Source organism: Meriones unguiculatus, chromosome 11, assembly GCF_030254825.1.
Source record: "Meriones unguiculatus strain TT.TT164.6M chromosome 11, Bangor_MerUng_6.1, whole genome shotgun sequence".
Taxonomy (NCBI): Eukaryota; Metazoa; Chordata; class Mammalia; order Rodentia; family Muridae; genus Meriones; species Meriones unguiculatus.
The window spans coordinates 82625321-82640682 of record NC_083359.1 but is presented as its reverse complement, the minus strand read 5'-3'; the positions used below and the strand labels follow the sequence as shown (position 1 = coordinate 82640682).

At 42.6% G+C, this 15362-nt stretch overlaps 1 protein-coding gene across 16 annotated transcripts in view; it reads right to left on the bottom strand.

The window, feature by feature from the left end:
- Tnfsf4 (TNF superfamily member 4) overlaps window positions 1-15362 on the bottom strand; it is a 142863-nt gene that overhangs the window by 19853 nt on the left and 107648 nt on the right. For 9 of the 16 annotated variants that reach the window (XM_060364556.1, XM_060364559.1, XM_060364562.1 and 6 more), the window contains 2 exons: window positions 4417-4600; window positions 2805-2972 (listed from right to left, as the gene is read on the bottom strand). In XM_060364556.1, coding sequence (XP_060220539.1) covers window positions 2805-2972; window positions 4417-4600 — 352 coding nt within the window. Of the gene's footprint in view, window positions 1-2804; window positions 3026-4416; window positions 4601-8052; window positions 11854-15362 lie in introns of those variants that run through there. The other 7 variants (XM_060364563.1, XM_060364561.1, XM_060364564.1 and 4 more) reach the window with 6 other exon arrangements.

Sequence of the window (15362 nt, the reverse complement as noted above, 5' to 3'; positions counted from 1 at the left end):
TGGGCTTCACTCATCAGACAGTCTAGCCTAACTGGTGCACCCCAGACCTATGAGGATGTTGTCTGAAAGAGAGTGGGAGGCATTTCCGAGGAGGACGTTTGAGTTTGTTCTCTGTCCTCCACACACAATTGCACATACACATATAGCTGTGTAGACAAAAGCAAGCACCCACACGAACACATTAAAAAAATAATAAAAACAAAGAGCTTCTCCTAGGCCAGCTCTCCCTCTGCCATTGTCTCCTAAGGCCTCAAGTGAGACTAGAAGCCTGGCACTTTAAATGGTACCACAGAGAAACGCCTAGTGTGCAGTGAGTCAGCAGCAGCGGCGGCAGAGTTCAGCTTTATAACGCAAGTCACTGATATTCTAGAGCGTTTGTGTCTTTCCTCGCTCTAAGCAAGGTATTTCATGAACCCAGGATAGGTAATTCAAATAACTACAGAAAGTATAAATCAAGTACATGATCTCTCTCAGGCCAGTCTTAAGAGCTAAGACATCTGTACACTTAGGCACAAAAAAATATGCTAATGTGCGTTTTCTGTTCCTTCAGCCCTCAGGCCTATTCTTTGAGATGACATGCTCATTAGTTCCTGAGCTGAAAGAGACCTCAATGTCCATTTCAGACAACCATTCCCTGTTACAAATGAAAAACACCAAACTGTGCACAAGGTGGGTAAGGGCTGTCTTTTGCGGGAGGGGGACTGGGGACATTTCAAAGACAAAAAAAAAAAAAAAACTGCTTTTCATGTATGTGAATGAAATTTAACCCAGGGATGATCATTGCTGAATAAACTTACAGGGAAAGTTGACTACCTGGTAAGATTTAGAAGCTGTAACTTCCGGATCTTGAATGCAGGGAATAAGGGCTAAAAGGTTAAAAAGCTAAGAAAGAATGGGAAAGGGGAATAAACGTGATTCTTTGCAGAATGCCTTTTTCCAGCCACAGAAAAACCTAGTTTTCTCGGGTGTAGAGTAAGCACTGCAGTTCAGTTTCCCCTGACACCTCACGATAGCCTGTATCTCCCGGGAGAGGTTCCCTTGACTCATCTCCCACCACCTGCTCCGCACCAACCACAACGTCTAACACTGGCGTTTTCAAAGGTGACCAGCCCCTTTGTCAAAGACATTATCTTCCCCTTCTCATCTCTCCCCCATCAATACAATTTGACTCAGCTCCAAGGAAAACACATAGTTACACATCTCTGCTCTCGGCCCCTTTCCAAGTGTGACTGGATACAGTGATCCATTTCCCTGCCCAGGTCCTAGCACAGTGTAAAAATTTTAGACAGCTAAGCCCCCAAGTCAAGCTTCTTATTTCGTGAGCAAACAGCTTCAGTGTCCAACGAACCTCTCCTGCTTTTGATTCCATTTCTGAGCCAAGACCACCCAAACAAATTCCTCCTTAGATTGCTGCTTACCGCAAGGGCCTGGAAACGTGGCTTTGGCGTTATTTCCCACCTCTGCCCACAGAGTTTCTGGGTGACTTGAAGAAAGGACCCCTGTTCTTACCGTGTCCTGGGGGAGACTGCCCACGGAGGCCCCAGACGCCAGGAGTTTAGCCCTGCGTTTCACTTTTTGCTCTCTCTGGCTCTTCCTTGTGCCCTTGGGTGCCTGGTTACCCTTGAGTGGGGCCTTCCTCATCCCGCAGAGTAAGGAAACACACGGCCCTGCGGTTCTTTGAAAAGTCTCAAGACTCCCAGGCCTATTCAATGCGCTCAGCTGGTCTATTTTTGGTTACTCTCGTTTGCTTTCTTTTCAGAAAAGCCTAATTCCGGTCTGCATGCTACCATGTCCTACCGTAGCACCTTCTTCTCCCCGAAGTGCCTGCTTTTCATCCAGAGTCCTGCACCACAGAGACCTATGTGGAGCGGAGAGAAGAGAACCAGGGGCTCGAACTGGCCAAGCAGGCTTGAGCAACGCACCAGCTACCTTTCTGTAGTTCGCTAGCCCAAGGGACAAGCGCTGTACATGCTTCAACAGTCATGAACACACACACTCCCACCAGCTTCTATTCACCCAAAACACTATTTCCTGTACACAGAGACAAGCCTGGGCATATGCCTGGACGGTTCACCGTATCCTGGGTTAATCTGAAGTAGCTGTATCCCTTACACGGCCATTAAAAATAAGTTCCGTTTTGTCTGTCCCATCTACCAGGGAAAAGTTTCCTGGTGTGGGGAAACAAGAATTATGAGTCCAGATTCAACAAAGAATTCTGAGGAGACTGCAGAGTTACCTTCTGCAGTGAACAGTTAAAAACATTAAATAAAAAAAAAAACTATGAGATTAAGTCATTGATGCAAATGTGTGAACAAATGTGCATACACAGGCTGCAGCCCTTCAAATGCAAGGTCTGTGATAGGAAAGGACTTAGTACTGAAACCTTCAGGATTTTTTTTTTAAACAGGTGTCCTTGAGTATCTGCAGATGCATGAATGCAATAGGAAGTAAAACGGGTCTGTTGTCTCTTTTTTCCATTGATTCCTTGATCAGACCAGGATGGATAGACAAACCAGTGACCCAAAACTCCAGGATGACATCTCATTAAGATATACCAGGATTTTTGCTTAAAAAAAAAAAAAATCTAGAAACAGGGCCCTTCTGCCCTTCACTCTGCCCTAGCACCGTTGAAATAGGAAGGCAAGGGGACACCAAAGGGTACTTGACCACCCTGTACAAGCACTTGTTGGCAGTGACGGGGCCTCAACAGTTTTAGCATTAGATTATTTCCAGATGACTGCAGCTGCTGCAACTGCCCAGCAGCAAGAGCTGGAGGAAAAGCAGTCCTCAAAGGTGCATCTTACCGGGGAAGGATAGAGGTGCATGCAGATGTAGATGAGGCAGAGGAGCAGCCCAGCCCCCTGAATCCCAGAGACCACCAGCAATAACTTCTTCCACTGAAATCCTGGCCTTGATCCGCTTTCCAGATTTTCATCCAGGGGTTGAACCCCCAGCACTTCCATCTTCACGGTCTGGGTACAGAGAAGATGCAGCTGTGGCAAAGAGGAACCTGGGAAAGATTGGTCTTTACCACAAAGAAGGAGATAAGGGCAAAGCCAGCTTGTAGGTCAGAAGGTAGATAAAGGTCCCAGAACCCGAGACAAAAGGCAATTGAAGGAGCAGGGCAGACTCTCTCAGTTTTAACTGCAGATTTTGCAGGCGGGGGAACTTCTATGTGACTAATCTGAATTTCCCCTTTACTTTCTTTCTTTCTCTCTTTGTTTCCCTCTGGGCTAAGAGGGAGTTGTTTTTGCGGCATCCCAGTTATGAATTGAGTGGCTTCAAAATGACAGTCACAAACGTGTGCTCTTAAGCTTTTTTTTTTTTTTATTGATTTGGTAAAGATAAAGATCATCATTTCTTACTTTTTTTTTTTTAGCAGCCTATTTTCCAATCCCTCAAGATGTCTTAAACCGTAGAAGAGATTTGAGGAAAATGTTGCCCAACACCCTTTTTTCTATTACCCAATTAATCTCCCAGCCCATTTTACAGATTGAGAATAAAATGCACGCAAGGTCATTCTTGAGATGAAAAGGACAAGGAAGAAAATAGGATAGTGGATTATGCATGTAGATGTAAAGAAGGGGTCTTATAGTTACACAATACATCGCATTAAAGCAAATAAACTACTTACTACTTATTGAGCAACTGCTATGGGTCAGACACTGTGTTAAACAGCCTTGCAAACATCACACTTACTCATTTCAAGAAGATTCAGTAAACACATAATCAATTTTCTGAATACCAGAAAAGAAGCAGAAGAAAATTCTGTCCCCATCAACCCCCCTTTATATTTCTATCCACTTTATATTTTTCCCCCACACATAATTTCTGCATGAGTAATTCAAGTAACCTTTGAGGGTTGTCATTTTCTTTGAGGTGACAGTCGGCTGGACTCAGAGCCTGCTAAGTAAAGATCTCTTCCCAAGGCTGGAGAGATGACCCAGGGGCTAAGAGCACTGGAGTTGGAGCCCCTGCTCTCTACATGGTGCCTCACAAGCATCCGTAATTCTAATTCCGGGAGATCGGGTGCCCTTTTCTGACCTCTGTGGGCACCAGGCATGCAGGTGGTGTGCATACATGCAGAACACCCACACATAAAAAGAAAGTTTTACAAACACAGCCTTCCAATAGCCAACTGCTCACTGCTTATCCTTTCTCACTGAAATGCACAATGAAATTAAGTAAATGTGAAATTGTAATGTCAGGTCCAAGATGGCAAAATATGCATTGAGCATGTGATATGAAGTCAATGCTATGTAAAAAAAGAACATAGGGATACTGAACATAATTCTCTCTCTGCTTTATGGGAAAGCACTTCCCATGTTTTCTCATGGAGTCTTCAACAGATATTTAAAGAAAGAAGTAAGAGAAAAAAATATTCTGAATGCTAGATATATAAGAAGAAACATGAACCTTCAATTTTGTTGTTGTTGTTGTTGTTGTTGTTGATTTTTGTTCTTGGAGACAGGGTTTCTCTGGATAGCCTTGGCTGTCCTGGACTTTGTAGATGAGGCTGGTCTTGAACTCCCAGAGATCCACTTGTCTTGTCTCCTGAGCACTGGGATTAAAGGTGTGTGCCACCATGCCTGACCTGAAACTTCAAATTTGTCCCAATTTTTAAAAAAATCATGGATATGAGGCATAGGAAAAAGAAAAACAAGCTGCAGGAAATGGAAAGTACATTGCCACAGCATTCAACAGCTTAATGAAATCGATGCCTGCATTATACTAATGAGGTTTTGTATTTGGAGACCATATTGGAACCTAGGGCATACACCAGAGGTTTAAGGCCAGACATAAAATTCCACATAAGCAACTCCGCAGCGGCAAGTCCCCCAGGAAAGCCTGAGTGAGGCACAGGGAATAAAGACAAAAGGTGAAAGAAAAATCAGTGTGTAACTCCCCACCTTGCATAATCCACAGTAACTTTTTACTCATCTATTGAAAAAAGAAGACTGAAAGAGATGGGGGTGGGGGAGCCCAAAACTCTAATAGAAACTAGAGACAAGCTGAAAAGGTATAAAGTTCATTCATGTTGAAATCCACAGGGAAAAGTCTGGTTAGAGGTGTGTGTTCACGCCTGCACGTGTGTTGGTGTGTGTGTGTGTGTGTGTGTGTGTGTGCAGCCATTTGCACACCTGTGCATGTAGTGGCTGCAGACGTCAGGTGTCTTCTCCAGTTCCTCTCCAACTTAGTTTGTGAGGAAAGGTCTCTCCCCAGTGCTGGGACTAAGCATGCTCCACCGTGACCAGCTTTTAACGTAGATGCTGTGGGTCAAACTGAGAACCTCATGTTTGCATGGCAAGTGCTTTACTGATTGAATCATCTCCCCCAAGACTTCAGAATATCTTAAATGACTGCTAAAGGGACACAAAAATAAACAAACACCTCTGTGCACAAGCCTAGGAAGTATCTTACACGTTTCTTTTTTTATTGTCCGCATTCTCTCATGGCCCTTGTGGAAGGGAAAACACACACACACACACACACACACACACACACACACAGATTTAGAAAATAAGTTGCAAATTCTAGGTGAGATCTTTGATAGACTATGTGAGTGTCTCAAAGTGCATCATTGGACTCTTCTAGCATTTGAACACCACTGATAACAACACTGTCCGTGACATCATTGGTGGCATTTCAGTCCTGGGCAGATGAGCAGGGTCCTCCATCTTGACAATACTTTCTAATAAAATGTGGTTGAAATGTTTGTAAGGAAATCAGTTGAATTACTAACTCCGTGTATTAAATCACCTTACAGAAGTAAACATGTTGGCCAGAATAAACTAGCTTTGAGTGGCAACCCAGAAAGTAAAATAAACCAAAGCAGTTACTTCTCATATACATTAACCTCCTACCGGAATAGACAAAGTTACAGAGAAGTGTGGAAAATAAAAATACTTCAAAAGATGACAGAAGATCTCTTGTTCAGAAAGTAGTGAAACTTTTGGGGGCTTTTCTGGTTTGGGGGATTTTGTTGTTGTTTTGGGGTTTTTGGTATTGGGGGTGTTTCATTTGTTTGTTTGTTCATTTGAAATATCTGTGTGCATCTCATTTTCCACTCAGTATGCTGGGACCAGGTGCCTAACTCCTGGTGCTGGGGGAAAACACACATGAGTAAACACATCCTCAAGGACAGTCACAGATGGGAAGAAAGGACAGACACAGCCTGCATGATGTCAGCGCCGGGGAAAGGATGCAGGCAGAGGGTACTGTTCTACACTGGCCTTTAAGAAGGGGATAGCCTCCAAAAGATAAGTTGGATAAGTCTTGTCGTCAAAGGAAATAGGGACAGGCAGTGGGGCAGGGGCGGGCTGTACACTCTGGGTAAATCTTGCTAGTGTCCCGTACATTCCGGGAGCTACAGCTGAAGGCGTGGCTGGTGGCTGGTGGACGCCAGGGAAGCTTTCCTGAAATAAATTCTGTTACATGGCAAGGGTTTCAGATGATCCTCAAAGGAGCTGGGGAAACCTGACAGCTTTGAAGTAAAAGATGATGCGGTTACATTTTTGTTTTGCTGCTGTTTGTTTGTTTGTTTGTTTTGTTTGTTTGTTTTGCTTTTTTCTAGAACTCTGGATAAGTCCAAATGAAATGGTCGGGTGGGATCAAGGTGACCCACCTGAGAGACATTCATATGGTGTTCTGTGCCAACTAAAAATGTAAGCATGCTCTGTGCCTCCTCTGCTCAGCCCCCAAGCCCTTCAGCTTTCATCTTCCTACAACGGTATATTCTATTTCTCCAACCCTGACTGGCTGCATCCACGCAGGTTAATGCTGTTTTTCCTAATTCATGAATGCACAGACAGCGCCTTGTTCTAAGTCACACAAAGACAGCAGTGCGAGCTAGGGCTGTCCTTGGGCTTGCAATTAGTTAAGTGAGAAGTAATAAGATTATAAACCAAGTTAAGGAGACTAGTAGATACAGTAGCTCTTCATGCACCAAATATTTCGAACACTCACAGGGAGTTATAACAAAATGTCTTGAGTTATTGAGCAGGATTAGCAGGGAGTGATGGAATAAAATGAATTTTTTAAGTTACTAGGTTTGCCCTCTGTATTTTCAACCTGCTACAGATCCCAGTGTCCTGATATGGCTGCCCAGAAAGCTCTGAGTCTCAGAATTAACACCGACTTTTCTTTACCCTTGATTAGTCAAAGTTTACAGGGCTCTCTGTCCCCAAAGTATAGCTCCAAGGCTCATGTTGTCTTCAAGTTTCCATTCCTACTGCTTTTGACCCAAATCTGTATTCCTTCTCAGTGGAACTCCTAGGTTAAACTTTCAGCCCCTGACTCTACTTCCATTCTCTTTGGTTCCCAAACCATTTATTTCTTTTGCTCAGTGAGATCAGAATCATATGAAGAGTTGAAATCCTTTGGGCTGGGAGATGACTCAGCAAGTAACAAGTCTGAAGACCTGAGTTCAGGTATGTTCAAACACACACGCACACACAAACACAAGTATGCACACACATGCACCAAAATTTGAAAGCCAAAGAGCTGAATTTCTCTACCTTCCCATTTAGTCACTAAGTTTCCTCTCCAAGCTTACCTCCCTCTTTTTCTGTTTCTGATATCCACTCTGCCTCAGATACCTTTGTCTTTCATCTCTCCCCACTAAAACCCTACACACTTCACCAAGAATGTTGCCTTGTGAGGTAGTGGCCTTGAAGAATGAGCTAAACAAAAATCCTTAAAGAAAGGGACTGGAGAGATAGCTCAGCAGTCAAGAGTGCTTCCCATTCTTCCGTAGGACTCAAGTTTGGCTCTCAGCACACCTCCAGCAGCTCACAGTACTTGTAACTCCAGCTCCAGGGAATCCAACACCCTCTTCTGACCTTCAAGGGCACCTGCACTCAAGAGCACATACTGCCTTAACAAACCTTGCAAACAAAAACTTTGGGAAAATACTGCTGAGGGAACTCAGGGTTTGAGTAGAGGGTTGGCAGCACCTGTGGTTCCCCAAGGCATTGATCACCAGCATCATTAGAAGAGCTTTTGGAAGATTTATATCCCCCACTCCATACCTAAAATTCTGAGCCAGCATACCTGGAATAGAGTGTGATAAACAGTATTTCTGAAAGATTTCTTCAGAGCCAGATTGGTGAGTCTCCCTAGAAGCAAACGGAGGTCTCTTTCAGCTTTATACCTCCGTGGTAAGAACTGTTCTCAGGGCCCCGAGGGGAACACATGTGTTTTCAGCCTATGTAGAGAGCTTTGGTGACACTCTGTACAGCTTCCTGAAATTATTTCTGTATTCTCCATGCTGTTGTACATCTCTGAGGTCAGGGGTGCTGTACTGAATTCCCACAAGACCAGGATAAGCTTTCGGTAGAGTTGCCACATTAATTGGAGTGTCTTGCTTGTAGACCTGAAGTGCAGTACTTACAGGAGCATAAAAGAACAGTATTGAAAATGGCACCATTAAACACAGAAGCCTCCTGGTTGCTGGACTTTGATCTTCAACTTGAGGTTAACACACTTTCGGTGTATATTGCTCATTGAAACCGGTCGTACAGATCAGTCCAAATGCAAATGTGAACTCACACGATGATGCTCCGCTTGGGTTTCAGAACCGCTAGTCCCTTTTCTTCAGGGGCTGATTTTCCTTTTAGTTCTTCGCATTAGTTGGTGCTTCTTTTTAAGGCTTGAATCGACCACTGGCAGTTATTTTAGGGTATGATGATACCTTATAAAACTCAGTAGTACAAAACAGTTGTAGGAATTTAGCTAAAAAAGTTTAGTGCCCACAAAATTATATTTTAAACTATGTATCCAAAATATGTGTGCAATGCCAAGAGAATATAAAAATATGAGTATATTAACCAATAATACATACATTTTTAAGAAACTTTATCAGACTTAAATATAATTATGTACAATAAATGCATCTATTTGAGACATATAATAAATGAGTCTTAGCAATTCTATATAGTCACAATGTCACCAAAATAAGAACTTCAAAAATATAACTTTCTTTAAGTGCAGTAATTACAAAAGGAAATCTATGCTGAGTTCATCAGAAAGCTAATAGACACTAGAAGGTAGATTTATCAACAAGAGATAATTGGCTAGAATTTAAGGCAGTTTGGTCATTGAGACTAAACATAAAACATTACTAGTACGAAAGTTGGTTTGGGATGCTGCTGAAATGCCACAAGGAACACACACACACACACACACACACACTGAAGGATTATCAGCATAAAGCGTGACCAATGCTGAAGATGAGAAACCACGGCGTAGATGTACCTGTGTCCATAACTGACCAGGAAGCAGGCATTGCCGTATTCGCTCTGAGCCTTTAGGCATGCTTGTTGTCCTGTCTCAAACATCTCTCTATTGCCCAACAATCATTCTATAGAAAGTACTCCTTTTCTCTCAGATAATAAATACATAATAGAGCTGAGACCTGAATTTAGATCTGTTCACTGTGGAGCCTGGTTTTTAAACTATGTATAATGTTATTGATCTTTTCAAATCAAAAGACAAGGTCTGTGTCTGACCTGAGTACTCAATAAACAAGCAATAGATGTAGGTCAATATCATCATGTCGGATGCACACACCTTTGACCTAATAAGAGAGAATACATCTTCCTGTTACTTTGGTCCCTTCCTTTCCCTAAAACGTTCGGTGTGTGAAAACACCCCTTACATTTATGCTGCAACTTCTACATGCCAAGCACAGGGCCCTTGCTTCATTCAGTCCTCTCAGGAACACCGTATGGTTGTTAGAAACTGTATTGTTAACGCACAGAGCCAGACTCTCAGACTGACGTCACCACCGTAGTATTTTAACTAGGTAATTAGGGCTTACTGATTTTGTTGTACCAAACCACCCAATAGCTAAGGAAGCTTCCTGGAAGCACTTATCTCCAGTATGGTTGTAAGCAGAGATGAGATTTAGAGAAGTAATCAGAGAAAGCAGACAGGACCCTACTCTGATGGGGTTTATTGCCTTATGAGAAACTGCTACAAAACTTCTGTTTCTCTCGGCCACATGAGGACATTGTGCGGAAGCCCATCTGCAAGGTAGCAGGGAGAGACCACAATCACTGTGAGCAGGCTGCCACTCTCCCTTTGACACACACACACACGCACAAACACACACACACACACACACACACACACACACACACATTCTACGATATCCCTGCAGTAGCACAAATAGACTGACATCTGGAAATCATAAAAATTGTGCCAAAATAATATGATTTCTCAGCTACACCTTCAGATATGTCCACTCTCTGATAGCAGGAGTTTAGCCGTCAGCCTCAATTTCTTTGTCAAAAACTCTTTTCTTAAATGTTGTTCTTATTTTGAGGATAGACTGAAATAACCCATGTCATAAACCAACCAACGTGTCTGAATAGATCGGTCCCTAGGCAACTGTGGCAGAGGTGTTTTGGGTTAGCTTTTTCAACCTTGAAGGCCCTTTCAATATTGGCTCCACGCACTATCTTAAGAAGTTTCCCTTGGGTCCAATCATCAATCCCTGTTATCCTTGTCTAAATCATTGAGTCAGGCTAATAAACCTTGTTCACTTTTAGTTCCCTCGCTTTCAAATTGGAGACCAGGATTTTCTTCTGTGATGCTGTAGGATTTACAAGAGCCAGTGTCTGTGCCTGGCACTTGGCAATGTATGACAAGTACATGAGTGTAGTCCATTCATCATAAGCATCTGCTCACCCTGGACTTGTTAGGAAATGCAGAATCCCAGAGTCTGTGTTTCAAAAGGAGTACACCTATAAGAAATTTGAAAAGCACAAACCTAAATCAGAGAGAGAAAAAGAGGAGAGGTAGATAGGTAGGTAGATAGATAGGTAGATAGATAGATAGATAGATAGATAGATAGATAGATAGATAGATAGATAGATAGATAGACAGACAGATACAGGAGGAGACAGAAAAATGTGTGAAGGCTGAGGCAAATCCCTAACAGGCTGCTAGAAACTCCCCCACCTCCCAATCATACATCTTACAACACACTTCAGGTTTGGCAAAACCCCATCTCCACCCTCATCACTGGGGTCAGGGCTCCCCACTTCCTCAGGAATCTACCTATGTGTAGGCATCTTAACCTCATCTGAGTGTGGGAAAATCTTCCACTTACTCCTCCAACACTTTTTTTTTAATCACTGTGCATGTGTGATGCATGTGTGTGTGTGCATGTTTGCATGCATGTGTGCATGTTCATGTGTTATGATTGCAGGTACATGTGTTTTGGCGGAGCATAAAGGGGTCAGGGGACACCTATGGGTGTTGTTCCTCACCTTCTACTTGCTTGAGGCACAGCTCTTGTTCTTTGCCACTGTGTCTGCCAAGCTGGCTGGCTCATGAGCTTCTGCCTTCCACCTCATGGGATTAGAGTGCACTGTTACAGGCACCTGCACTACCACACATGCCCTTATTTTGGCTCCAGGGATTTGAACTCTGGTCCTCAAGCTTATATAGTAAGAGCTTTATCCACTGAGCTATCTTCTCTGCCCCTCATCAAGTATTTTCTGTGCCCCCTCCTTGCCCCCCATCTAAAGTCTAAGCTCTTAAACTCAAAAGTTAGGTGAATCTTTCCCTTTGTTTTTTGCTTGAGCTTTCCCTCACCTAAAGCTAACTAAGTGAGGCCTGAGGAGGGAAGTAAGTTACAAATTGTAAGATGTTGACATATGTCACCAAGAACAGCGTGGAGTGGTGCCTTGTTCTCAGAGACTGAGTGGGATGACAGAAAATAGAGAGTAATGACATATACTTCTCTCTTTGAAAATAATACTGCTTATCTCCAACTCAACCCTATTCATTTCTGTTTCCTTCAGCTGTACCTAAAAGTCATCAGAACATAATTTCTCTGCAAAAGTCACACACTCAAAAAAAAAAAAAAAAAAAAAAACCTGAGGGAATTGTTACGGGTCTTTCCTCTCTATGCTATCATCCTTTGTGCTTTCTCATCCTTCCTATATTGACTTGAGGTTCCCAACTTGTCCTGGTAAAACTTGGAAAAGATTTCGCTTTACTGTCACAGAAGTCCCAAAGGATACCCTGCTAAAAATCACCCATGCTCCAGTTCCCCAGTTCCCTTTGCCCGTGTTCCACCTCGTTTCCTACCACGTGCCCTTTGCTCTGCTGTAGTCTCAGTCTGGAGGAGAGAGATAAGGCTTTTCTTTTAGCACAGATCTGTCTGCTGTGTGTCACAACGATATGGCTCTGGCATATGGCTGTCTTCCCTTGCTAGAGAAGCTCTCAGCCCATCCATCGTCATACTCACGTACCCCTAGTACCAATCTACAGCCAAACTCAATATCTGCACACAATTAGATTATATCACAGGCTATGGTTTCATTCTCGTCCATTCAGAGCTTCCATGTTCTGGCCTCTGCACTCTCAGCTCCACAGCTACCAACCTTTATCCTGCCTTACCATTCTTGACACTTGGCAAAAGTCAGAAGATCTGTGTGCAAAGTGGTTTCACTGCTTCTCGCTGAGCATGTTAGTTGACTTTGATTATGTACTATAAGAAGAGAAAGGAAAGAAGGAAGGAAGGAAGGAAGGAAGGAAGGAAGGAAGGAAGGAAGGAAGGAAGGGGGAGAAGGAAGGAAGGAAGGAAGGAAGGAAGGAAGGAAGGAAGGAAGGAAGGAAGGAAGGAAGGGAGAGAAGGAAGGAGGAAGGGAGAGAAGAATAGAGACATAAATACAAATATAAGTCTTCTACTTATTAGAATTCAATAACTGCCATTTATCATCATCCATATCATTATCTTAGCCTAAGGTTGACTTTGGTGAGTATGTTTATATCATGGAAATCAGCAAAGGTACAAATGTGAATTGTTCTTTTCCAGAGTGCTATCCCATTAGCACATTACCTGTGCCACACATCAAAATGTTAAGATTTGGGGTCTATTAAGGTAAACATAACATTATTAAATAATTTTGCTTTCTTCTGTTTACTATTGTTTTGTGACTGCTAAAAGGTCTTAAATCACATTGTAATATTTGACTTGGATAGTTCTGTTCTAATCCATGAAGTAGGATGATCCCTTCATACCCACGGTAGTGTGGTCCTCGGGTATTTCTGGAAATCACAGGGAAGGTCCATGGGTTCTGCATATCAGTCTAGGATAATGTTGTTCACCTCAGTGACAAGTGCTCTCTGGACCATTGTTCTTCCTGGGTCCTCAGGCCCTTGAATGGTCTAACTGCCTTCCCATTCCACACTGATCTATTTCTCTGTTTCTATTTGTTGGGAATTAGGTCTCCTCCATAGTTACTGGAAATGACAACTCAATAAGAGTAAACAGTAGGGTTTTGAGTTTTATGAAGTTAGCACAGATAATAAGAGTTTTGTCATTTTCCAATAATATTTTAGCCCTATACTTACTCCTGGGTGAAAGAAAAAGACATGAAAGTTAATTGATTTGTTTTAGTGCAGATGGAGGAATGGGAATCATGCTACAATAGAAGCAATAAGGAGTGTTTAACAAGCCAAACAGACTACAATCTAACCCGAAAGAGTGGCCCAGAAATTATTAGACCATTTCTAACCTTGCATCAACTTCTACAAAAAGAAAAGAATTTGAAGTGTACCCTCTCTGTTGGGAGGAGGAGCTAGGCAGAGGATGGGAGTGGGTTGAGGGGGATTCCATGCCGGCATCCTCCATTCTGCATTGAGAAGCTTGATATACAGGGATGCAAGTGGCAGAGCCCAATAAGAAATATTGGATTTTTATTGTTACTTGAACTTATGTACACGGGTGTTTAACCTGCCTGTGTGTTTGTGCAACAAGTGTATGTTTGGTGACCAAAGAGGTCAGAAGATGTTATTAGATGCATTAAAACTGGAATCATCTATGGCTGTGAGCCACCGTGTTGGCTCTGGAATTAAACCCAGGTCCTCTGGGAGAGCTCCCAATGATATTAAATGCTGAGCCATTTCTCTAGTCTCCAATAATTGCTTTTTGGAGCATTTTAAACTACCTCCCCCCCCCCGCCCCGGAGGAAGGAAATGATTAATTAGTTACCATCTGGTCCAAGTTCCCTAAGCAAAATAGTTGGGTTCAAAATTGGATTTTTTGTGGTAAAAATCGCTAAGAGTTTACATATTGTTTTCTTCTAGCAGGAGGGCAAAAGAAGTAGTGATATCTCTCCTGTTACACTGGGCATTCTATAGAACTCCTTCTCCTGCACTGGACCTGCCTGCATAGTACTCAGAATATTTTTTCTTGTGAAACAGGAGCCAACAAGATAGAGGATTTAGCCCGCTTTAGATGTAAGATAGGTTCTATACACACACTGTGAGTTTTGTTTGTTTTCAGTCTCTCTCTCTCTCTGTATATATGTGTGTGTATATGTGTGTATGTGTCTGTGCCACATATGTGCACGAACACACAGGTGTGGCGAGGAAGCTAAATATCAGTCTCAGTTACTGTTCTTCGGGCACCACCCAGCTTGCTTGTTGAGACAGGCTCTCTCACAATTATCATTGTGCCGATAAGCCTCAAGATCCACCTGTCTCAGCTCCCCCATGCTGGGATTTCAAACTTTGCCAAATGCTGTTTGTGTTGTTTGTTTGTTTTATTTTTTACACTGGTTCTGGACATGAAGGTCAAGTCCTCATGCATGCATGAGCTATACTTTACTGGCCTAGCTATCTCCCCAGACCATTTTTTTCCATTCATGCTTATTAGATCCTACTAAAGAATACAGTTCTTTACCTTCTTAGAGTTCATATTGCCGGAGAAAACAGACAAAAGACATTTGTACACACAAATTAAATAATTTTAGTGCTGGGGGAAAAATATTTGTATTCCCCCCAAATTTATACCCTGAAGCCATAATCCCTACAGTGATAGTATTTTGAGGTTGCACCTTCAGGTAGGATTCCTATGCCCTTTTAAGAAGAGGTACAAGATAAGTATCTCTCACCTTTATGACACCAAGAAAGTGCCCATTTGCAAACTAGAAAGACAGACGGTGAATCTTCTGACATTTTGAACTTATTCTTTATGGTTTCAAAACTATAGAAATATATACTTGTTAACTCTACCTGTCTATATACTATATTATTCTGTCCATGTAGCTTAAGCTAAGACATTTAGAAGGCAATTAATGTCACGCACACACACATACACACAGCACTGAGTGCTAATGTAGGTAGTGATGAGAGCAGACAGCATGACTTTGGTCATTATGTCATCAAAGGCCTAGCTGAAGAGATAACAGATTATCAAAGGCATTGCATGCGTAGGCTAAAGAAAGAACTAGGGACGTGCATTCTAGGCAGCTATACCAGCAAGTCAGAGAACCCCAAGATAAAAAAACAAGTGTGAGATGCTTCAGATCCAGATATATCACTCTTGGACATACACCCAA